The 25,987-nt window shown below is 40.2% G+C and overlaps 1 protein-coding gene across 25 annotated transcripts in view; it reads right to left on the bottom strand.

The window, feature by feature from the left end:
• Positions 1-25,987, bottom strand: part of ARID1B (AT-rich interaction domain 1B) — a 309,844-nt gene that overhangs the window by 68,155 nt on the left and 215,702 nt on the right. For 20 of the 25 annotated variants that reach the window (XM_015858262.3, XM_015858267.3, XM_085541551.1 and 17 more), the window contains one exon: positions 13,941-14,030. The exons of the other annotated variants lie outside the window; for them this stretch is intronic. In XM_015858262.3, the coding sequence (XP_015713748.2) occupies positions 13,941-14,030 (90 nt within the window). The remainder of the gene's footprint in view (positions 1-13,940; positions 14,031-25,987) is intronic. 25 annotated transcript variants of the gene reach the window in all.

Raw genomic sequence — 25,987 nt, 5'->3', positions numbered from 1 at the left:
TTTTCAGCCCAGTTTTTATCACAGGCCATACTTTCCTTAACACCACAAAGGTAGATGACATGTTAACAAGCCGCTGCTTGCATGAGTTGTAATGATTTCCAGTCATGATGCTGAGGAATTGCTGGTTATTGAGTTTAGTAGAGAACATGGACAACAGTTTTGGCCAGATCTGCTGCTGTCAGAGCAGCTCCTAAGCGGACTGGAGCAAGAAGTGAAACGAATATTTCCACCCAAATGATCCCTTCTTTGGGAAGTTTCTTATCTGTTTCTGATGCTGTGGTGATGAACTGTCTGGCCATGTGTACAGCATGGTATTCACCATGTGAATAAAACATGCCAGGACCATTCCCTGGCATAGAGCGGTGTGGGACACTTGTGTTCATCCAGCTAACCCTTCCTACTGTTTTGGCAATCTTACCCACATCTCTTGTAGCATTCCCTTGTGCTGCCACACCCATGCCTGGGCTGTGGCACTTGGAGCGCTCATCAGCACTGGACAAAACCATGCCCTGGACCATGCCAGAAATTACACAGTGAAGATAACTGCGTGACAGTAGCTGAACTCATCTTCTGACTTCAGTTTACACAGATGTTACAACAGACGTGCAGCAGGTAAGCTCTGGGTTTTGGCTTAACTCAAGAAATGAACAGACTGCTTAACAGCTTCTGACATGAAGCACCAATGCCATCACCCCAAAGGGTGTCAGATTGCTCCCAAATAATGTTGGCTTTGCCATATCCTAAGCATGAACAAAAATTAAGGAAGAAGGAAGTCTGATATGTAGGAAGAATATCTGTGCCATACTATCTTCTATTATTGTCTGTATGGTGTGTTGAAACATAGCTTTAAAATAGGATATGTTCCAACTTCTTTCCAGAAAGGAGTCATTTCAACTACAGCTGTGATATGGAGAAGGTGGTGAGATCAGGTCTCAATGTGATGGAAATTCCCTTAAAACAAAGATGAGTTTAACCTTATCTATCTCAGTGAGAGCAGCTTGCATCTTTCAGAGATCAGTACGTAAGTCTGAAGTGCTTCAAGCATTTGCAGAACGTTCAGATGCCTTAGAGAGGAAGAGGTTTCCTTGTCAAGACATTAACATGCTTTCATCAGAAAGAGAAAACAACATCAATTCTATAAATTTGATCAGAAACGAAAGGGAGCAGCTGGCATGCATTCATTTTTCTTTATTTACACACATTTTCCCCAGTGTTCAACTTCATTTTATAACCGATACAAACAGAAATAAATTTTCTTTCCAGAAAATTAGATGTAAGATAAAGCTTGCTTTTGTAAAAAAGGGAAGTAGGATTGCATTAGAAATGCACTGGAGTAAAGACAGTGGAATGATTAAACAGCCAGTCTGCATCTGACATGTCAGCCCCTATGACAACAGGGTGGTTTTTTGTTGTTGCTTTTTTTCTAAATAAATTGCTAGGAAACAGCCGTGAGTTAAGACTTTAAAAATTGCAATGACAACATGATCATCACTGAACAAACCTACACCCTTCCTCTAATATTAGTGATAAAAGAGGTACAGATGATGCTTTACTTGCCATCACAACAAGAGATTACTTACTGAGAAAACACTTGAGTGGAATTCAGCAAACTAAGCTATTTCAGGAATAGATGAATATACTGAGCCTTCCAAAAGTACTCTTGTGTTTTTGCTATTTTTGTACTATATTTATACAGCTGAAGAATGATCTCTTTTATTGAAACCCAATTGAAATTGTAACATCATCTTCATACATTTTTTTAGTGACAGTAGCATACTATTAACAATTAGCTCACTACTACAACGACCACGTGCTCCCACATTCCAACACAGCACACACGCAAATATTCCAAAAAGTCTGGCGGCATCATATTTTTTTCTTTTGTAGCAAAACACGGGGATATAATACAAAATAAGTAACAATTATTCTATCTGTGATGAAAGTGTTTTTTCTCCCTTGATAAAAAGCCAAACATGAACTTCCCATTGTAACTTACATTACTAACACCTTACAGCTAATATAACATATGATGCCTTTGTAAACCACCTAAAATCTTTTTTTTTTTTCCTTATGCATACACTTATTTAAAAGAGAATCACGAACCAAAGCTCTCAATTCCATCTGCACAATGACCAATACAAAAAATTTGCTGAATATTATCTCTTTACCTTTAACCACAATAATACCCTACACAATGTGCTGGCTGATGCTTTAAAGTCTGAAATGCATTCTCCCGATATTTTCATCTTGGTTTGAATATGAAAAAACCCTTCCAGGAAAGCAGGAGCTCAAATACAAAGGGAGTGACTGCAAAGTAAGGAGTTATTGCATATCAGCTGATAGACAGTAACTATCTACTGGCACACACTTAACCCACAGTCGATGAGAGGTCTTTTGATTTAGCCAGGAGTACTTCATTGATTTTTATGAATGAATCAAACCTGAAAACACGCAGAACACTTAATCATTTTAAGCTCAAAAAAAATTTGGTGTTTACAGCAACAGCAGGTCATCATTAAATTACACATTTGATAAATAAAAGATAAGGAAAGATACAACTTGCCGTGGTACTTTACAAAAAAAAAAAAAAAAAAATAAGAGCTTATGTGAGAAAAAATACACCAGGCTAATGGTCTTTTTAGAAAGGAATGGCTGGTGGAAGAGTATTGGACCAAAAAAACCATTCAGCAATTCTTCAGGGTAGGGAACAGGAAAGCTCCTCTTGTTCAAGGGCAGACTCTAAAGAAGGAGCTAGACTTGCTTATCACTCTGGAAATCATGGAGTGAGAAAAGAAGAAACATGTATGTATTTTCCATTCGTCAATATTCCTACAAGACAGCTCAAAAGAACTAAGTGTAAAAAGAGAGCTGTTTTTTGCTATCTATGAGGAAAAACTTTCAGGAAGCGCAGGGAAGAAATCACACAAATTTCTGATGTTTGACATGTTAACAAGGTACAGTCCAGTACCCTGGAGAAAAAGAGAGTAAATGTTTGCACACCCATGACATAGTTTCTGGTAGACATTCCTTCCTCAGGCAGCCATATGGGTTGAATTCACTATCCCAGGATTTCCATCAGAGACTACAACAGAATTGAGATGATCTAAAGCAGCAACTACTAACTGCAGATTGTCCGTAGATAAACAACTCTACATTGGAACTTAGGAGGGAGCTGAACAAACAAGAAAGACTCTTCTGTGCAATGAATAAAATAAAATGCAACAAACTGTCAACAAGGCAGGATGTTCAGGAATACACACCTAGCTTGAAACACCTTAACATGCCCACCTCAAATGGCACCCCAGCTGTGGAGGTCTTCGGACTGGTGAACCATGTCTGGGTTAGCACTCAGACAAACAGGTCCACACCTGAGAACACCATCACGAAACATCCAATGGGGCATATTTCAAACACTAACAAAGAGTTTCAGTAACAAAAAGAATTTGTTACAAAGATACCAGGACCCTGAATACAAAACCAGTTGTCTGCACAAACAGATGATGGCACCGCTATGAGTGAGTGGTCACTGGAACGGACACAGTGAGGGACACTTAGACAACAGAAAAAAAAATCCAAGCAGTAAAAAGTCGTATTCCAGCCTAAACAAATAACAGCAATGAAAAAGCCGGAAAAGGTTTGACCAGTGTACCAGAATTCAGCCCAAGTAAATCCAGTGTAATCACATGGATGGCATAACTGGCCTCCAGAGCAAGCAGGTAAAAAATTTCTTCACATTAAAGATGAGATACTTTTCTCAGCTCTTATTCTCCCTTTCTTGAAGACAGCCTTATTAAAACAAGGTACTAGCAACACCACATATGAAACCTACACTTGTCGTGCCTGGAACCTACTGCTTAGTAACGTGCACAATGGGGTGAGATTAGCTTGTGCAGTGGAACCTCATTTAGATGATGTAAATACTAATTCTCAGTATTTCTGTCCTGTTAATAGGCTGATTAAAAAAACCAACAACGATAAAACACCTTCACAAACAGATGGCAAACAAGACTTTGACCCCATTTAGCACAGCTGAGTTACAGCATGCCACCAATAAAATATCTTTGGATGGCTCTGGTACGGGACTGTTAGCCAAGTTCCAAGCAGCAACACTGACATGGGTAATACACAGGTAATGACTACATTGCTCCTCTGCTAGTACCCCAGCTACTGAGTGAACACTTCTGGTGGAAAGCAACTCATTCAACTGAAGGGCAGCAGTATTAAAGAATGCAAACAGACACCGACACAGGAGAAATTTCAGTACTTATTCTTCAGCCTCAAACAACAAGGCTAACAATTTTCTTGATTGTTTGTTGTTCTACTTTCATAAAAGCTAGAAAAGATTTTAAAATCCTCACATCTTTCCCCCATCACAACCTATTTTATAAAGAATCCCAAACGTCTTTTCATTGCAATGTCCTGATTTACTGTGAACAAAATCTTGATTTCCACACTGAGTAGTTTCTTCAGGAAACAACTTCTTTCCCTTCTCATAAAAACATCTGAGGTTCTCTGGACCAGAACAGCTACGTGGCTTCTCTATGGTACCTGGACACATTGGGATCAGCCAGTATCTGCAGAATGACTGCCACGTTTCCTCTCAGCTATTCCACAAAGATGGTTATTTTCCGTACATATTATGGAAAGCATCACTTTAGCAAAATCACAGCTTCCCGCAAAGAGTACTGGGGTTATTTCTCCTTTTCACCGAAGTACTGATATTCTATTTAAGAAAAAGCACTGGCTTGGCTTTACTTACTTTTAAAAAATTTCTTATTATGCCATACTATCTATCTCACAGTCTCTTTACTGTTTATTTGTCTGACTGCTTCTCTTTACAATGCGAATAGCTTTGGGGAAGATGGAAACTAATGACCTAGCTAAGGTTTTAACCCAGACCCCCTAGTGTTTTACCAGCTGTGCTATTAGGTTAACTGGCTGAATCTCTCCCCTCTCGCTCTCTGATATTACAAAACCCTCTCTATGTATAGCATGCAATAATTTTTAAATTTTTCCCACCCCTAAACCTCCCTCGGCTACTGTCTAACCTTGGAATGCATATAATCTATTACTGATAAATTAGAATCTGTGGAAGAATCAGACGGATTACCCATATGGTAGCTAGAGAAGAAACAACTAACCTTTCCTAATGCAAACCTTGCCTAATGTTCTCTGATGTAAATTTTAAGTGCAGAGAAGGAAATACATTTGTGGAGGAGTTGATAAACAGAGCAAAGACACATTGCTCATCTACTATCTTACACATAATTTATTACTGAAGTACGTCTTCTGCAAGATGCTTTTACTATGGTGCTTGGAAACTCAGGGTAATCGTGAACTGCAGTACAAAAGCACCACCCTTCCAGCTCCTCCTCCATCCCCATCTGGACTTGAAGCAAATCCTCAGTTTCATTGGGTAGCTTGGGCTGCTGGAATTAATCTGAGCAGCAACGTGAAAAACCTGAGGAGCCTGCCTGCTTTGTACAATCAACATTTGTCTAAGTTTCCCTAATAACATGCATGCTTATGAAAATCACGGAGGAGAGCAAAGAAGGAACAGCATTTTTCAATGTGTAATGCGCAAGGCCTGCAGGCTTAATGGTCTAAATTTCAGGTTTGAAAAATTTAACCTCCCCTGAGACTCCTGTTCAAAGGTTCCACAGCTCAACTCAGATCTTCCTTTTTGTGAAGTAAATACACTGAATACCACGGGATATATACGGATGCTGTGGACAGAACTAAAATATACACAATGTCTCATTTCTGTCTTGTATGCTAGTAAAATAAATCATAATATTTTTCAAAAATACAAAATCAGCATGTTGTCCTCAGTCCCAAATGTCTTTGTCTCAGTTTTATTTTACCATGAGTTATGATTCAACTGATTCTTCCCTGCCTTGATTTGCAGCTGTTCCCTGATGAGTGTTTATTCTGCAGCCTTTTGGGATCCTTTGGGATGGAAAGAACTATCTAGTTCTAGCTATTAATACACACATTACAATATAGATTTCATCTCACTGCCCTACATGTGAACTTTAAAAGGCATAAAGGACCTTAGATCAGAAGTTCTTTATTTTTAGAGAAGCTTCATAAAAAGGTTAACTTAGTTGCTGAGGGAGCAGAGCGTCCTTGAAGTGATGACGCCATTGAGCAGCCTGAGCTTGGAATTTATATGCTGTGATGGGAAGCTGTCCCTGGGACAGGGACTGCACTCACAACTTCACAGCGAACCTGGTGACTGGAACATTGAGTGACACTTTGTCAAGTTCTCCATCAATGACTGCTTGCAGCTTATTTCAGTCCCTAAGCCCAGAGGCAGGGAATCTGAACTCTATCAAATGAAGTCAGTGGAAACTTTTCTATTGAGAAGTCTCTGTGCCAGCAACTGCATAAACTCCCTCAGAATGATTCAATTCTACTCCCTAAACTCAAAAAGAGAATCTCCAATTTAGTTTAAAAAATGAAATAAAGATCATCTCCAAGTATAACAAGATTTAACATCAGCAAGAAGAAAGCAATGACCAGCTGCTAGTATACAAAATTTACTTCAGAGACCTGACTCCGGGTTTTGATTGTACAGATATTATCTCCTTCGAATACTACTTCTGCAGTTTTGCTTTCTCCCAGAGTGGCTTATCACATGTAAATCATACCCATCCTCTTGCAGCTTTTCGTGCAGATGGCCAACGCTGCTGCATATTTAGTGCACGCCACAACTAATCAGATCAACCCCAAGCTGACTCTGGCTGGTGTATGCCTGAAATCCAAGTATAGACTACAACCAACATCCTCAAATGGCAAGTGATTCCTTTAAGAATTAACCTAGTTTGGCACATATATATAACTTGTATAATTTCAAATACTTTTCAAGCAAGAAATGTGTGCCTTCCTCCAGTGCACACTAGACAAACTGGCACTAAACTATTCTCTCCCATAGCTCACTGTGAGAATCAGTAACCTTTTATTTGAAAGATCTCCATTAGTCATCGTAAGGCAGATGTATTGTAAGCTTTCTGCTGCACGATGGCACAGTACATTAAAACAGGTACAAAAATGGGGCTCCTGGGTGCTACTGCAACAAAAATAGCAAGGAAGAATTGTGTGTTTACAGTAAAAACAAACAAACAAACAAAACCACCAAACCCTGCTCATCAGACCAACACAACTTTTTGAATCAAAGGAAAATTAAATTACATTTTTATATCCAACTTAAGGCATCAATGTTTACAATCAAACTAAAAAATAAAGAACAGCAGTAAAAACAAACAAACAAACAAAAAAAAAACCAACTATGATGGCCAGATCCTTTTGAAGACTGTTGATAAATTTATTGCTCGCTGAACTGAGAACATAACTTTTTGAGACACTGAAACTCACGGCTCAGTGAGTGGCCTTCAGAGAGAGATCTACTCTGTATGTTTCTGTGCACCCCTTAGCAGAAGTGGGGATGGGAGTGCTGATTTGGCCTGTCACGTCATTTGTAATTAAAGAGATGTTTTACACAGCTAACCTTGTAATGAAATAATTCCTTCTAAAGACGTGTGACAGCTTCAACTGCAGCCTGCTTTTCCTCCTAACGTGAAGCACTCTTCTGGCTGTTCAGGGCACAATTCTCCTAGCTCTAGTTTTTTGGGCACGAGATTTTCTCCCAGTCTGCCAGAATGTTCCTACATACCAGCTGGAACTCGGCTTCCCTGCGCTGACCCACTTGGAGAACACTACGTGCAAAAAGAGGCACTCAAACATACCTGTGGCTTTGCACTCAGTGCATGTCTCAAGCACCTTTCTTTAAGAGCCTGAAACACTTCAGTCTATGTCAAGTAAACTTATTACCAAGTCTGATTTAACCTTAAGTGGTGTCATCGTTAACATGGCAAGCAGAAGAATTTTAATGACAAGAATCATTTTATTCTCTAGCTCCTCAGTGCTCTGAATAGATCCCAAATCCCCAGATGAGAGCAAAAAATGTATTCTTAGGGAAAAAGTCTTCTTAAGATCTAAAAGCAATTTGTAGTAACTTTCCTGTTGTAATAATAATAGTTTGATCTATTTTCTTCCTTCGGGTTTCTTTTTTAAAGAAGAAAATAGATTTCGGGGAAAAGAATCTCTACATCAAATGGCAGTAATAAAATGAAAACCTGATCAGGAATTGGGGCAAAATACCAGACTGGTATTTTGCATCCTCCATGCAAGCAAAAATGTTTATGTTTTGTTAGAAGAAAATATACGATGGTGGAATTTATGTGATAACCATGTACATATAAACATGCCCACAAAACAGTTAAAGGGGATAAAAAAAACCTATAGGAAATCTAATGGGCAAATTAGGAAATTGTAGTTACAGAAATTCAGTTGCTACTCATCGTTTATAGGGAAGCACAAAGAGAACATCAAAATGCCTGATCGCATCCCATCTGTTACTACCTCTTCCTGGATAACATCTCAGCTGCCAAAAAAGCTATTTAAATTTACTACATCATAGCTACTGATAAATATCACTCCACTGAAGATCTAATACGAAATAAGGTCTAGATCTAAGGATAAAGCTTACAAGCATTTGTATAAAAAATATTCTAGTTTTGCTTAGTATAACGTTTGTGCTCCTACCAGCCTGTAGTTTCTTACTCCCCCATCCATGTTTGTGATAGATTTTTAATAGAGCATATAACTGTACAACAATCCTCACAAGCTGCATCATGTCAACAACAGAAAGAAGGAATGGAAAGGATGGCCAAAAAAAAAAAAAAAAAAGAAAAAAAAAAAAAGAAAAAAAACAAAAAGAAAAAAAACCCCAAAAGGTACTGTGAGGAAGTGATGGAGTGGGGGAAGGCTACTATTCAACAATTTTGGAGGTGCTTACTCTGGGCACTTTCTACACAGATCTGACAAGCACAGAATGGTGCCATGAAACTGCCTCCAGCAATGGAATACATTTTCCAGCACATCACAGCAGCTGCAACGGCATCAATTCTGCTTGCAATCCATGTCCAAACAGAAAAGTTCTCAGTGGTCCTATTTCAGTATATCTCAAGGACTAATTAAATCCTCATTACTATCTTCTAATTATTCCAGTGCTCTGGGATTTCACTGAGCAAGTCCCCAACGGTGCATTAGATGAAAAGGGTTAAATAACCTGTGTTGATTTTGAGGCTCCAGATCTATTTCAGACCTTTAGCATATCATCAGCATTATCATGAATATTTAACTACATACCGCTGTGAAAATTATAAGGGGAAAACAATTAAAGATTTTTTAAAAATTAATTCTGACCCATATACATTTGCACTAATAAATAAGGCTTCTTTAAGTATCCCCATTATGAGGGTGCTTGCCGGAGTAATAACACGAAGTCATTAACTGTTTCCATTAAATTCAATGGTTTTCAGGAGCTCCCAATTCACTGTTTTAATGTAAGACTGAAACATGATGTGTACACATGCAAGTATGAAAAATGTTACTTTAAATTGGTACATTTGTGAAGCTTTCCCTAAACTAGGTATGGAATCATTCAGTTCTCCAGGTGTGAATGTGTCTGTTTCAACACTATTGGGACATGTTTTCTTCTGTTAGTGTTTCCATCTGTGACTGCCAATATGCATCTCCATTGGCCTGCAAGCATCGGAGTGTGAGTATAAGCTAATGGTCAGGATGGAAGAATTCTTTTTCACCTAAGAGCTTCAGGAAAAAAACTAGTTCAGCACCATAATTTAGAAATGCTAGTTTCTATTTCATCCATACTCTTTTAGCCCACAAAGCAGTTTTGGCTACTGAAGACACTATCAAACTGTAGCTTTCAAAGCCCAAACAGATGACATAGGTCGGTACAGTCAAAAACAAGGAACTCAAGTGACTACTTATGAAGGGTTGCTCCAAAAGTAATGCCTCCTATTTTTCTTTTGTTGGCCCGGGATGTCAGGGGTGGATGCTGGTGATAGGGCACTAGAGGCTGAACCTTCCCACCAGTATTCCATCACATTCTGCTGCTGTGTGCCAGATGGCAGTATGCTGGATTGCATCATCACCAGTGGTGCGATGAGGTGTCACCACTGTGAGCCACAATCAAAACAGCAGTCCATGGCGTGGTGATGTGAATTCCACATCAAAGTAAAAGTTCAAGATGCAGCTTTAAGCAGGTAAAGCAATTCAGGCTGTTTTTTGGGATAGGAAAGAGGTGACTATTCTGGATTTCTTGGAACTTGGACAAACCATCAACTCTCAGTGCTACAGCATGAGGCCAACTTCCCGAAGGCTCAACCTTCCAGAGTCAGGACAGAGAAGGAGACAACCTTTCTCTTATGACACAGTAACACCAGGCCCTCGTGCTAGTTTGAAGATTGTGAAGCACGCCGGCAATCTTGGCTGGACTATCCTACCACACCCACCACATAGTTCAGATATGGCACCTTCTGACTTCCATCTGTTTAGGCTGAAGGAAAATAGACTGGGCAATATTTTCTTAACATCAATGCCACCACAGCAACAGTGAAAGAGCAGGTCACCTCCACTGGTGCGGACTATTACAAGTGCAGCATGCAAGCTCTTGTTTATTGCTGGTAAAAATACTAGCTAATGATAGAGACTATACTAAAAAACAGTGTTTTGTAGCTGAGAATTTGCTCTATCAAATAGCATTCCTGTGCTCTTTGCATCTGTTGTAGTTTCCATGGAAATAAATAGGAGGCATTACTTTTGGAGTGACCTACATACTTCAATAAACAATTCTCCAAGTTGATATGACAACTGAGGTATCACTGCTTCCTTACCTGTAGTTTCTGTAACTAAAGTTTATAAAGGGCTTCGACTTCATGAAATTCAAAAATAAAAACTCTGCTTTTGACCAGATTTTCACATTATCCCTAAGTAATGGTAGCTGCTGGGATTCAGAAGCAGTTAAATGCACAAGTAGGTGAGCTGGCAGTGCTCACCAGCCTCTCCAAGAGATGCCTGACTCCCATCCAGCACAGCCTGCTCCTTCCATCTCCACAGCTCTCCAACTCCCAACAGTTAAGTTATATGGGACTTACTTCAAGTATCAGTCCATTCAAAGACTTGTGAGTTGAGATGTAGGTTATACACAAAAATACTAAGAATTTCTTACTGCTTACATAGATAAAGGATGTTGGTAGAAGTGAACAAGTTTTGTTTACTGGACATCAAATATCAGTGACTGGAAACTGCTACTGTCATGAGAACTAGGATTCCTACAGCAGCATGTTCCAGATCTAAACTAACTTGACCCAACACGAAAAATTTTAGATCAATTTTTATATGTAAGCATTATGTTATCATTATGAAGAGCATAAAACAAGCTATATAATAAATACGTGGAAGAGAACAGAAAATTCAGTCCAGACTCCCAAGAAATTCTTATTACTATACATATATATGTATGTTACCACTCCTCCTCCTTCCCTCACACAGAATGCACATGTTAAAATACATTCACTGATTCATAGTGCACTGTATGACAGGGATGTATAGCCTTAGGCAGGCAAACATAAAAGATCCCAGCTGGGTGCTGAGTAACCATGGAAAGTAGGACAAAATATAATCAAATACTTAAATAATAAAATAAAGGTGTGTAAACCTAACGGTTTAAAGTAGAGGTTTAGCATCCAGAAGTGCTACAGCTCAGACTCCACCTGATAATCAAATTTCACAATAGCCGATAAATAAGATAAGTAATGAGAGCAAAGGATTCTATTCAGGAAACGATTAGCTCATTCAGTTATCTCTAAATAAGGAAAGAAATGTTATACAAAGTACTAAACCAAACGACTTTACCTTATCATATGGAGGGTCTCTAGGCTTTTTGTTTTCATTTTCTTTTATTTTTTTTTTTCTCTTTTTGGTAGAAAGTATATCAGTAAGCCACGAGTTTAAATTACTGTAACAGATGCCTATGGATCAGATGTCCTTAGCAGAAACGATTTTCTGCTCAGGTTTTTATCAGTAAATGACAAGCACCTTTCCTTTGAGTCTCCATCACTCCCCCTCCTTCCTTTCTTCAAGTTCAGTGGAAACCAGTTCAAGCAAGCAAAGGAATCAACTAATGTAACAGCCTTTTTAAAAGGTGAAGTTTTCCATTTCAAAGGAGCCTCTAATCAATGACAGGGCGCAAAAGGGAATGCACGCATGTTTATGTGCGCACAGCACAGACTTTACAGAAAGAAGCTTTGGGGAACACGTTCTGCAAAATCAATATGAGCTAGCTAGTTACAAATTTCATATCTTTTGCATGAAACAAATAGATTTCTTGTACAAGCTGGGTCACAAGGATCATATGTAATACACCTGATTTTACATATGAAAGGTACAAAAATTTCCTCTAAGGACATACCCAGAATCCTTCCCCCCCCAAAGATGACTGATACAAGACTGTATCAACCTGTAAATTTTATTTTCCTTCACTGTTATTTACTTGATTGACTTCCCAGTTACGGTAGCTATCTTTTCTGTCTTCTCCAACTGTACAGCCAACACCCAGTTTTGTTCTGTAACAGCAATCACAAAGTTCAGCCGAACTTTACAGCTTTGTCAGATACACCTAACCCATCCACCAGAACCAGGTGAAGAACACAACGCTGTTCCTCACTATTACTGAACAGCAACACATTTTGTGCCAAGACCCAATCATGCCAAGAAACGCACGCATCTTTCTAAAGTGCTTGGGTCTTCAAAGCCTCAAGCTGATCCACTCCCACTGCCTTGTGACATTCTGTCCTACAAAACATAACACATTTGCATCGAGTACTGAGGTCATTCTATTTCCACTAACTGTACACGTTGCTCTAAAACAATTTTAAGGGCAAAATCAGTTCCTGCACTAATAACCGCGTATGAAGAATGACCTGAAAATGAAATAAAGCAAATGAGTTGAGTGTGGAATTTTCTATTCAGTGTTCTCATTAATCAGCACTCCTGGAGGAGGTGACATCCAACACAGAGTAACAGCAAAAATCAGGACTCTTTCCTCCTATTTGCGAATCTTCTTAGTTCTTCCTGGATGCTGTCCCAGAAATTTGTCATTCTGTGAGTTCAACTTGCTTCACTGTGAGAAAACTTCTAGTATTTATGGCATCCCCATATGGTGCTACTTGGAATATTTCTGGTAGCAAGACATTTTAGGAGGGGCATTTCATAAATAACTCCATGTTTATCACAGTTATCATGTGTCTGTTTTGCAAGCTTATTGTTGGCACATGTTAACCACTGCATGGACAAGATGCCCAGTTTACAGCAGTTAATCATATGGCCATATGAGAAAGCTGTGATAATTCTCTTTTCATGAGCTAGGAAGGAAGAAGGCAAAAGGAAAAAGGTTTGAAGTTTATAAACAGTGATATTAAGAGAAAATAACCCTCTGTTTATTTTGGTGAGCTCTTACTAGGAAGTAACACTTTAGAACGGTGCTGTTGCCTGCAAGGTTTTTCTTTGGAAATTTCAAATCCTTGAACCATTTGACCTAAATAGCTGATTTCCCTTCATGTTTAAAGATATTTTTATTTCTAGAACTGGCCTAGAGGACTAGCTATCATGACCGTGCAAAGACATTAGAGAATTATAAGAACAGGATCAAACCACAGTGCTTGCAGCTACTACTAGTTCTACAATACTTTCTATAGATCTCAATTACAAGACAGACAACAAAAAGGTGAATTTTCTAGGACATAAATCATGCATCTACAGCAAACTCATTTTATACTCTTAAGTATTCACTGTATTTTAAGAAAGCCTTGCTTCCAATTGTGTTTTGGTAAAACCTGATATTCAACTGCTCTTTGCCCATAGAAGAAAACAATCAGACGATAAGGATTGCCATTATTTTCACTGGGTAAAGGAACATAAATACCAGCAAATCTCACACTGTTAATGTGCAATTTGAAATGAAAGCTACATTTGGCACCAACTATAAAAAAGACCCCAAACACCTAACAAACCTCGGTCCTGTGGCATTGGTGACTGGCTCAAAGCAGGGTGGGAGCTGGATTCTGACTGGCTGCCAGGAGGCTGCGGTGGCATCTGACTGCCTGTAACACACAGAGAGAAAAAGGGAAAATAGACTTGCTTTTAACATTACAGTGCACTAAATGAAGTCTAGATGCATTTTGAACCGCTCAACAACGAAGTACCAGCTGTACGAACTGAAGACAGAGTCTTACAGGTCTGGCTTTTTTCAGGACACTTTACTCTTTCTTTCTTCTAGAAACCCAAGGAGAAAACACGCATAAACATATTAAGCAACAGGCATGGTGAAATGTACAATTTTGTATTGAGCAAGTTCCCAACCTCACCGACATGATCCAATTTATAGCTGCAAATCTCCTGACACATATTTCTGTTAGAGAGTTTAAGAAAATTCAAGTCTGCTGAACAATAGGGCTCATCCTGCCGAGTTTAAACTGGCCTCCTGCCAGGCAGACATGGCCTGCTGCCAACAATATTACCAACCCAAAATTCAGTCAATACGAAAATGACTAACAACAGTTTAAAAAGTATTTCAGTGAATCAGTGGTTTTAATATTATGTGAATGTCCACGTAGAACTTGGGAATAAAGAGTAACAACACACAGGTGCATCTGGTGAATGTGAAGCATATTTGAAAGGGATCAGACAGAAAAGGAGCATCTTATTATTCAGATAAAGGCAAAGGAAATATATTTGTTTACTGAAATATCCACCCAGAACAGACAGACTCATTTCTATGGCCTTGTTCAGAAGACACTCACAGTTTACCCATGGATGTCCATCCACCCATAGAGAAAGAATGGTACCCACAGTGCTGTCTGTGAGATGAAGGACACTAAATCTCCCCTTTCAATATGTCTACCTGGTGCTTAATGTGGTGCTCACTGCCCTAGTGAAAGAGACTGCAGTCACCTCTTTGGGTCTTCATCGAACCCTGCTTCTGTGGCCCCCACACCGACAGTGCTATCTCACCCAGTATCCATCTTGCTGCAGCCTGGGCAGGGGGAAGACTGGGAGCAGGATGGCTCCTGGGATCCTGATTTGAGATGCGGCTGCTTTCAATAGCCAAAGCCACTTGAAGACCACCTCAGGTTAGGCAACAAATATATATTTTAAGCACTTAGCCACTGCAGTGACGAGCATGTTATAAATAGCAGCAGACAGATTTATATCCCTCATCCTCAGAAACTGCTCAGATTGTTTTCCGTTTAAAAGAAATGGAAAGAATAAAAACACATGAAATAGATTTGTGCCTGCTGAGAATCATTTCCTCGTGCTTAGCAGCCACCCTTTTTTAATGGCTGAGGCGAGGTTCCTGTGGTTATAACTGGAGCTGGGAGACCAGCTGAAGAAGAGCCAGCAGGGGTTGCTCTTTCTTTAGAGCTATGAAGGCCTGAAGCTGGAAGTGAACTGAGGAAAGGGGCCATGCCTGCCCTACCGGGCTTGCTTCCAGTGTCCTGGCCACCACCTATGGCCAGCCTGCACACTGACACCAAAGAAAAGAGCAAGGTGCAGTTAGTGAACAAAAGGAAAACCCATGAAATGTGGCTGTGTAACCACTGCCCGGCTGATGTGTCTGTGGACCAGGAAATGCACTGCTGCTGCCATGCCCACGGCACCGCTACCAGGGAGAGCGCTGAGAGAAAATCTCTACTATGTTTTCTTCATCTTTTTCCCTTAGAACCACTGAAGATTTTTAGAATACTTAATATTACTGGCAGAGGCACTCCTGACTGCACCTCACAGCTCCCAGGGGGATCCTGCCCAGTGGTGGCTTGTCCAACCCTGGGAGGCATTAATATAATAAGATCTATACTAGGCAACACACTCCAAATACATTTATAGCAAGTTTTCATTTTTTTACATTGGTAGTAAGTTCAATTACGTGGCAGGAACCCTATCCTACACATGCAGATGTGCAAGCACCAACAGGGAAAGTCAAGCTCAAGAGAGGAGCATATATGACATACTACAGAGAAATCATTAGAGTAATCATTTCCATCTGCAACCGCTGGAATACACACCCAGCTGTTCTGCAAATTCACTGAAATTGTCTACAGCCTCTGTAAATATTCATGCTCTTTTTCAGTTCACTTTTTAAAGTTTTCATTTTGACCTTCTTTTCTTTTTTTTTTTCCTTAATTGAAAGAAACCAGAGGCCAAAGTTTTATTATTTCACAAAAGAAAACACAACAGAAGTGGCGGTTATGCTAACTATCGGGGGCTGCTACAAAATATCCAGATGCTGGACATGCCAAGCATTGCACAACATTTTTTTTTCAGAGAACCTGCCATTTTATCCTTAGAAGTGATGTGAAAGGTAAAAGGATGTTAAGCACCTAAATACCTTTGAAGGCTTGAACTGAACTCTTAATTTGGGTATCTAACTCCTATTGATTGGAAGAGGATGACAGGACTTTAAAAACCTTTGAAGATCCTGTCTGCCACGCTTTTTAAGTTTCTTTGTCAAGAGAAGAAATGACCTTAAAGATTTTTCATTTCTTTCCTTTAAATGATATTAATCCTCCCTCCTTTCAACTAGTATTGTAGTTGGTATCCTTGGAAGTTGCTTTAAATAATACATGAACAGACTTTTGTATTTTATTAGGGAAGGAAAACTTCTACAAAAGAAAACAACCTCTTTTCTTTTTAAACATGAATTCTACAGCTTTTTAAGAGAATTAAAAAACAATACATTTTCTTTTTCACTGACAGACTACTGCCTCCTTTGACCCTATAACACAGAGACACAAGTTAAAACAGGAATGACCTTTTCCCATTTTTTGTATAGTGCTGTTGCCACAGTGGTGAGATAACCCACCTGCTAAAACTTACTCAAAGCAAACACAACATTTATTTCATAGTATCTTCATTATGCAAAATCACAGCAAATGCATGTTAAAAGGATACGCAATGCCACACTTGTTCATTTACCTAGATTTAACATAAGAGTGGTGATAAATGATTTCAGAATGTATATAGCTATCTTAAAATTAGTTGTTGGAGCCAGGAGCTTATCTTATGTATCTATATATATATATACATTTTTTAAACAAAGTCAGTTAAAGAGGTGAGAGAATCTAAACTACTTAATAACCCAGTTTTAAGCTGTTTTTCTATTTCTGAATTCACATTAGAAATGCTTTTAAACATTTTGTATGAGACTTTAAAAACCTATGCTTGAAATAGAAGAGACTGCATTGTACTCCTGGAAAAAGGTGGTCCGTGAAAAGTACTAAATGATGATTGCATTATGACTATAGCCATGAAATCTGCAGTTAAAGTGTAAAAAGTAAATTCCTTAGAGCCAACATAGCAAGAAAGAGCAGACCTTTGATATCCTGCTGAGGAGGGGTCCTTGTGATGAATTACTGCCCAAATCAGTAACGTTTTGAAACATGCTGAGGGCTCTCTGCTTCCATCATTGTAATGACACTGGAGGATGCTCAGCAGCGGTACTCTGTACTGCTCTGGACAATACCTCACGGAATTGTGCCTGAACAATTGAATCAAGAAAGCACTTCAGTGATAACAGGTTCCCCCTGGGAAATTACTGGTTAAGGAGGAAAGGATGGATATCAGTACAGGAATTTCAAGATGCGTGAGGAACTGGGAAATGGGGATCAGGGGGACTGATCACAGAAACAGACTGTGCTGGAAGGGGAACAACAGGCTCGGGCTGCAGGAAAGTCAGTAGTTAAAGGTCTTGTGGGCTGTCTTTGGGGCAATTCTCAATCTAATTTAGGAATTAAGCCCTAGAACTGTATTAGCGACATTGGTTAACTACAAAATAGGCAAGTGTAGTCAATACAATAGATGGCCAAAATACTGCCTAGGAAACTGGAACAAGTTTGATGTTGGAGTAACAAAAATGCAAAAATCTGTACTTACGGATCAGAAAGAGGCACTTTCTAACTGAAAAGCTATAGGATATTCAATTAGAAATGGGAAAAGGCAAACATAAAAAACCTGAGCATATTTATTGATGGTTACAAGTAAACATTTGCTGTGACGCTGAATCAAGCAAATCTATTAGTAGGATGAACTAGAATTATTTCCAGTAGAGGTAAGGAAACCAGTGTGCTGCTAATGAGCCTCCAAGCACACAAAACTTGGACCAGATGAACTTGGAGGTCTTTCCCAACCCTGGTGATTCTGTGCAAACCAAAAAGGCCTAACACTAACTGGAATGGGAACTGAGAATATCTATGCGCATGACAGGAGACCAAAGGAATGCATATTATTTAGCACAGCAAAAAGTAAAGCTGCAATGTTGTGACTTTGTTTTAAAAATATATCTGTGGCTAAATATCAGGGAAGAAAAAGAACACAGCGTTTAGGATGATAATCAGACCATTACTGGAATTTGAAACAACTTCCTCTTAGGAATAATGAGGTCCAGGAAACCTAGTGAGTACTAAGATGAAATCTGATAAAATAATGGGATTATATCACAGTTAATGTGACAGCAGAGGCTCAAAGGCCGGAAGGGACACTCGATTTCAGATCCCTACATCAGAATTGAAAGATCATAAATAGGCTTCTGTATGGGATTGTTTTAAACGGGCTTTTCAGGAAATTGGAAGTGAGGTGCAAATGACCCCAAAGGAAAGAAGTTCTTCTATGGGCAGCATAAAGGCAGGCTGGTCATGTGGTTTGTGTTATCTCTTTCATCTTACAAAGCCTATGACCCCTAAAGAAGAAAGATTATTTTCTCCCTTAATTTATGCATTGTAACCAAGCTTCCTGTTGTACCAGCAGTATTTTTAAAGCAACTTACTCATCTGAATAATAAACAATGGTTGTCTGAATATCCCTCAAATTAAGATGCACGAAACATTAACACTCTCCTCATTTCCACACGGTAAGAGATACTTTGGAAAGCTAGCAGCACAGGGTCCCATTCAGATTTTCAGGCCCATACTCTGGCTACCCAAACAGCTGGGGCATTGCTGACCACCTCAGAGGGCAATGCAGGCCTCTGAGTGTGTGAACCAAGCCTACTGGCCCTGCAGCTAACAGCCCTTGCAAGCAATAGCAGCTCTGGTAATTCTCTGCCGCCTTCTCACTCAGGCATTTTCTGAGACCTGAAAGTTCAGACAAGCCCAGGGCCCTCCAGCCTTGGGATGGTTTTGGCCACAGGATGCACTGCTTTCTAAAAGTGAGACCACAAGCAGTTGCTTTGCTCTTCTGCAGTGATGCAAAGATGCTTTCAGTGTGAGTACTGTCAAGCCAAATCTATGGATGCTCTGCACTGCTAAGTTACTGAAGATACTATTAGGCCAGGTCCTGATTTGCCATAGTGTCTCTTTACAAACGCATCATTCTCCAAAGACACTGGACAAGGTAACATACACCAGTATCACACACAAGCCACGCAAAATAAAATCACCCAAAAAGTCCTGTTCTTTAAATGCACAATTTTCTGACTTCTATCCTTAGAATTTACTCTCTACATTACCTTGCTTATTTGTATTATGTGCAACAATATCAAGAATTGGGTTCTGAGCACGTTCCACAAGGTCACTGTAACCACAGATCTAAATTCTTCTAAAATCTGCATTTAAAAATGTGCAACACTGAGTTAAGGTGGCCTTCTGAACCTCAGCTCCAATTTTACTTTGCATATATGCAATGGCATAAACATCTTTATTTCAATATCAGAAGCTACTTGTTTGACACGATATAACATTCAATTCTAAAACAAAGATGACACTGACAGGATGAGGTAGCTATTTGATATCTTGTTTCATCCTCATTATTCAGCGTGTGGTCCCAAGGTATTACTTATGGAACACCATCCAAATGTCACCCTCACTACAGAATAATTCATTGTATTATGGACCTTTGTGTTTTATTACAGGAAAAAACATAAGGAGAGAGAAGTAAGTGGCAGAAGATGGCATCTGGCAAACCGGACATCCAAGTACTATTCTCAGGCCGTGTAACCCCTGAGTACTCAAGGTATGAAGACATGTAAGAAACACCCTAGTATGAAGTGAAATGATTGTTAGCACTGCCTGAGCTGACAACGTGCTGAGTGCCAAGTTGCAGGAAAGCACATACTGCCCTACAAGCAAAGGCATCTTTTGCTTGGGAGGGAGGGGAGCAGCAGCAGCAGTGGCAACAGGCCCCATTTCATCTGTGTCCTGTCCAGCAGCTACCTTGGCGTTTGGACCGGAGCACCGTCCTGCTGCATCACAGATTATTTTTCCCTGAGATTTTGGCCAGAAGCCCAAAGTTGGCTGTCGATGGAAATTTTCAGAAGAGCGTGATTCATCCAAACACAAACGGATTTTAAGTGTGCCACAGAGTGCACCTGTCTGCCCAACAACAAGGATTCCTCTCCAACAAATCCCCAAATCCTGCTGCAAACCAGGAAGGCACTAGAGCCCCGCAAAATTAAGGACAGCGCATTTATTTATTTATATAAGTGAAGGCATAAGTCAGCCTAAACCCAGGGATCACGGCTTCCCTATCCTCAATAACACCCACCCTCGCCCTTTTATTTCGCTTTACAGTTATGAGAAGTTTCATTTCAGGGGATCAAATTCTTTCGGCTCTCACCTTTCTGCCTAACTCCACACTCATTTGATGCATTATTTCCATTAAGCTCAGGAGAGCTCGCAGCACACTATGTTTCTGCTGGAGGCCAATCCAGAACCGCACAGCCCAGGATAGCAACCAGTTAAGTCTTCCCTAATCCCTGCATTCAGAAATGGTGGGTGATGGAGGCTGAGGCGAGGGAGCTGAATAGCAGCAGCAAACTCCTATTTCTCTCACTAGGCCAAATTAATAAAAACAAAACCTGATTTCTCCTCCTCGTTTCCCTATTCTTCCACCTCCCCAATATTTTTCCTCTTTCAAACACTTTTTTTTTTGTTTGAGAAGCTTAATGTTTGGCTGCCTTCTGAAGAAACGGGCACAGTGACAGATGAAAGACTGTATTCATCGTATAATTCAGAATAGGAAAAAATCGACCGCTGTGCATTTAAGATTCTAACAACCTTGCAATTTTGTATAGCCGTTTTCCCCAACCCGTTCTTTTGAAGAAATCTGCTTTTATTCTGTTAATAACTAACCACAGTTGCAGCAGCATGGATCCGATTAGCAGTTCTTACGGTACAAAGGAGAGAGGGGGAGGGCTGTGAACAGGGTTGCCAATTTGTCCACTTGGGTCCCCATGAGAAAGATTAGATGAGGCGCTCGCTCCTTTTTTCCCCACTCACTCACTGCTCCTCACTAGAGAAACCTCTTCAAAGCTCAGCCACTGACTTCATTTTTTTCCCCAAGTCTCATTCAACTGCCCCACCACATGTTTTGCACTCTGTGCCACCACCTCCCTCCAGAGCAAGGAGCAAATTGGGGCAGGAGGGGCCACATGGGCAAAGGCAGCAGCTTGCCAAGTACATTCTCTCCCATCTCTGTAGACCCCAGGATTTTTGGGGTGTCCTTTTCTCTGAAATTTGTGTAAAACATCAAGAAAAAGTGCTTGTGTTCTTCAGCGAATGATCCAAATCCTGTAAACATACTGTATTTTTTACGCTGTCCCTTTAAGTCTTTCACAAAAATGATAGCTTAGCTTGCATTTAGACTGAACGACTGCTTGGATTTAGTCATTGGTAATTACTCGGGATGTGACATTACGTGTTTGTTAATGCAAAAAGCATATGCTTCAGCTAGAAAAAAAACACTCTCAATTTCTTTATAAAATGTCAATTAACCAGAATATTAAATTGCTATTGATACAAGTGCTAAATAACCAAAAGCTCTCAACAAAGGACAGGGTACATTTCCTCACTATATTTTGCTCATTTCTTCCAGAAATGAAACCTATCTTGTCACGCACCTGAAACTTAAAAACATAATAATTCAATTTGGGAAATAAATCCAAGTTCCCAAAGAAATAATTTTCCATTATCAGTGTTCATTCTTTGCACTGCAGCCATAACTACAAAGAGAATTCTTCTCCAAACCATTCCTCATAGTAGCGTCTGCTTCTTGTAGAGCCTGAGAAGCAGGAGATATGTAGCAGACATACACTTCCAGTACCTGCCATCTGATAGAAACCTTCACTCCTAATTTTAATATTGCCAAATTTTAACAGAACTGTTTCTCAACTTTCATTTATAGTATTTCCAGTGTAAAATCATGCAAGATATCAAAGAAAAGGTAAATAGGAAATGAAATTGCTGTTTCTTATCTGTATTCCTTTTTCCTTGACCCAGCTCCGTGTAAGAACTGTTCAAGATCAATATTAATCATCTGGTGGTGTTGGCTCTGATGCGTTTCACTCCTCCCTGCTCCCGAGCCTCTCAAGTTCAGGCAGGTAGGTGGAAAGTAGAGCAGAGCTGGTATGCGGCAATGAGCTGTTTTGCTAGGCCTGCCTGCTACCTCTTGTACTACTCCATCACCTGTGATTAACAGGCATTTTAGTAGTAAAATGCATGCGCTCTCATTAATGCTGCCCTCGAAAGGAAAAAAACCCTCCTCGGCTGATCTGTACTTCTTCCTTCTGCATTAAAATGCACGCTGCACAGCCAGCGCTGCTCTTGGGGAAGAAAATGGCGATGTGCGCGCACAAAGACTGAAGGCACCTGGAGGCAACCTGCCTCCACCAATGCTGGGGCTGCTCTCCCCACAGACAAGATCCATCCTGCCACACTTTGGCCTGCCCAGCAGCAAGGAGCTCTGCACACCAAAATGGAAGCAACTCATCATGCATCTCAACAGCTCACAACTTCCCTGTGGTTCTGCAAGGTCAGGCAGGCGGCTGGCAGCCGAGCACCCAGCCCGCAGCCACTGCTGCTGTGTCACTTTCTGTTTGGAAGGAGGACGATCAGCATTAGCAACCCCTGGTTCTATCATTTATAAACATGCAGATGTGGATTATTAAAGATTAATGCATTTTGGGATTGGTGTCGGCATTCCGTTTGTCTCATGCCGAAACCAATTCTGTTCTTCATTAGTCAACGACAACCCACATCACCCTGTTGTGGAAGAGAAATCAAAGGTGCAAGTGTGAATTGAGAATAAGTGATGAAACTGATTACTAAGAAACTTAACTGCTGTAATCAATCAACACATCACAATAATTTGAGTCCACTGCTATCTGGAGATGGGGAGCAAACAGGAATGTTTGCACTCACGGACCGCTGATGTTCTCTGTTTACTTTGTGAAGGCCCACTTGGCATTTCATGCTCAGCATCTACCTGCAGGGTGGAGCTCTTACAGAGCTGTTTGAAGCTCTCCACAGCTCAACCTGCACAAACTCTGTCCCTAGAGAGAGAATGCCTTGCTTTTCATTAATCTTTTTAAAATATTACCCGCAAGTATTGGCAATGTTCTCCTTTTGAAGCTAAACCTCTCTTCTGTAGCTGATAGTAACTCAAGCTGCCTTTGCTGTTGCTGAGGTTCCTTCTCTAAGGAGGGCTGTGCCATGTACCCGTACAGGCAGTTCTGACCCTGACACTGAAGGATAAAGGTTGCTGTACATACGTCTGAGGGCAGCAATACACTGTCCGCACCAACACCAAAAGCTCTAGAAACCCACCTCACCACAGGGCAGACTGCATTTATGCTGCATTTTACCTGAGCATAACAACTGTCTGTGAACATGAACAAAACGTGAGAGGCTTTTCCCATTTATTCATCAGTCACTGCTAAATATTGCAACGGGTGAGGCAGTGAAAGACAACTTGTTCACTTATGATAGTACTCAAGGCACTATTTGCAACACAGGAAAAGAGGTAAAGAGGATCTACGTGTAGTCAATTAACAACCACAGAAAAAGAAAAAAATCAAACTTTAAGAGCCCAATACATATTATCTTAAATCTCTTGACAAAAATCTAAGTGGGTCTCACAAAAAAATAAATGCATGTACATTAAATTAAACAAAAATAAACCAATGATGGCCTTAAAGTATGCATCCAAAATTAAAACCAAGTTTACCTGTCAAATTCTATCAGTTCTGCTAAGAATGGTATTATTTTACTTTGTGAACCAGAACACATGCATAATTATGCAAAGATTTTAATTCAGATTCAACAGCCACCTTTCTCCACGTGGATATGCATAAGCACAGCACGAATGGGGCTGCAGGAGGCAGCCTGCCCCTGCCAGGGCACATGGCCAGGGTAGTGGAAACAGCCCCACCAGGGCCAAAGAGAGACAAACAGCACAAGGGACAAAGCACGGCCATGGGATGCGCGGCCCTTGGGGACACGTTCACATGAAGGGTTTGTAGGGTGCTGGATGCTGTGCCCCGTGGGTCTGTAGCATGATCCATCGATGGGGCCTTGGTTTATCATTACTCTCTCGCATAGTGATTATAACCCAACACTGAGATGTCTGACTATGAAATACAAATGCTGATAGGTGGGGTATTAAACAAATGAAAACATAACAAAATAAGAAAAATAAAAACTATCCCTAAAAGCCACCACCCAGGGCATGATGGGTTTGGTAATCTTTTTGTTTGTTGATTTTCTATCCAAAGCTTAACTCCAAGATGATGAAAAACAGCAGGTTGGTGGTTCTGGAATACAATACCCTCTGTCGTAAAGAAAATACAACAGGAGGAACTTGAACAGCATGTCTGTGTCTTGTTTCATTTCCTGCACCTGTTCTGGGAAGAACACCTCTGCAGAGAGGCCCCCCTCCCTCCCTGATCTCTCTGGCCAGGCTGCAGCAGGAGAGCAGCTCTCATAGCGCCTTCTGGAGCATGGGCTCTCCTCAGGAAACTTCACTGAGACTATTTGCTTATTTCACAATGCCCTGGGACAACAGATTGTTAATCAGTGGTGACCCAGGCTGAATTCTAATAGACAACATAAGTCAGCTGCTTCATATCCCAGAATCAAAATTTCCTCCAGAAAGAGGGGCCTACAATTAACCTATTTTGCTTCCTCCTAAAAAAAAAAAACAAAGAAGGAAAAATCAGAAATATTGTCAAAACTCTTCAAAGAAAGAGGTTTAAGTGATTTTTATATGAGCCGTTCATGTATTTCATTCGTAAGCATTTTAGATTTGCAAAACTGCTGAATAGATACTTCGTGCAGCAGCAGTGATTAAGAACACAGCTACGTCAATGGCATTTTTTGTTTTGTATTTTTCCTGGTGTGGATGCCAACGAACAGCATGCATCTTCCTTGCAACAGCTTGTTGCAAGGTTTTTGCCTCCGGAGAAGCCGAGAGGGAAAATATTGATGTATGTGTTAAAATAATCCTTCTAGACAGGGGGACCATGTCCATTTCAAAAGGATTTAATCCTCTTTCTTGTTTTGCAATTATGTGGAGGTATCTGTAAAACTTCAGCATTACAAATGCACTTTTGTATGGTACTCTTCTCTCCCTCAATCTTTGAAAAGGGTCCGTGCTCTATGATATACCAGGAGTGGCGGTCAATGGAGCAAGCATGTGGAATAGCTCCGTGCCAAGACAAAATTTTCCAGATTCTTGTTTAAAGCACAACCGGTGCTATCAACTTGTCTTGCTGCAGCCCCTCCTGCAAACAGTACAAACCTATGGTTTCTCCTTTTACATAGCATGAAATAAACCACTGCCCCACTCCGATTTTAGCACTAACTTTAAGACTACAATAGTTTAACCATAACTTTTTTTTCTTCTGTGACCATTTACACCATTAGTCTGCCCACATACCGACTTACACATACACTGAAAGAAGAATTCTTGTTAAAGCACTCTCTGGACACTCCCATATCCCTTTTCCTCCATTTTCTCCTGTAGTGCTACTGTAATTCTGAGCACTTTAGGAAGGAAAAACCCCCGGTTTGAAGAGAGCTGATCGCAGAATGGAACACACCCACTGCCTTATATATAATTACCAGAATTAAGGAGCTGGGGTAATTTTAATCAGAGGAGGGTGCTGACCACTGGTCAGTATAAATCAAGAAGATTGACAATGGCATTCCTAAGTGAGAGTATCCACACATGGACTTCTTCCTGAAAATTCCAACTCCTTTATAAAAGATGACATTGGTATAATTTTAACAGT

The sequence above is a fragment of the Coturnix japonica genome, chromosome 3 (genome assembly GCF_054131305.1).
Source record: "Coturnix japonica strain WE chromosome 3, WE-NBRP24, whole genome shotgun sequence".
NCBI lineage: Eukaryota > Metazoa > Chordata > Aves > Galliformes > Phasianidae > Coturnix > Coturnix japonica.
The sequence above is the reverse complement of the archived record's forward strand: the minus strand, read 5'-3'. Positions and strand labels throughout refer to the sequence as shown.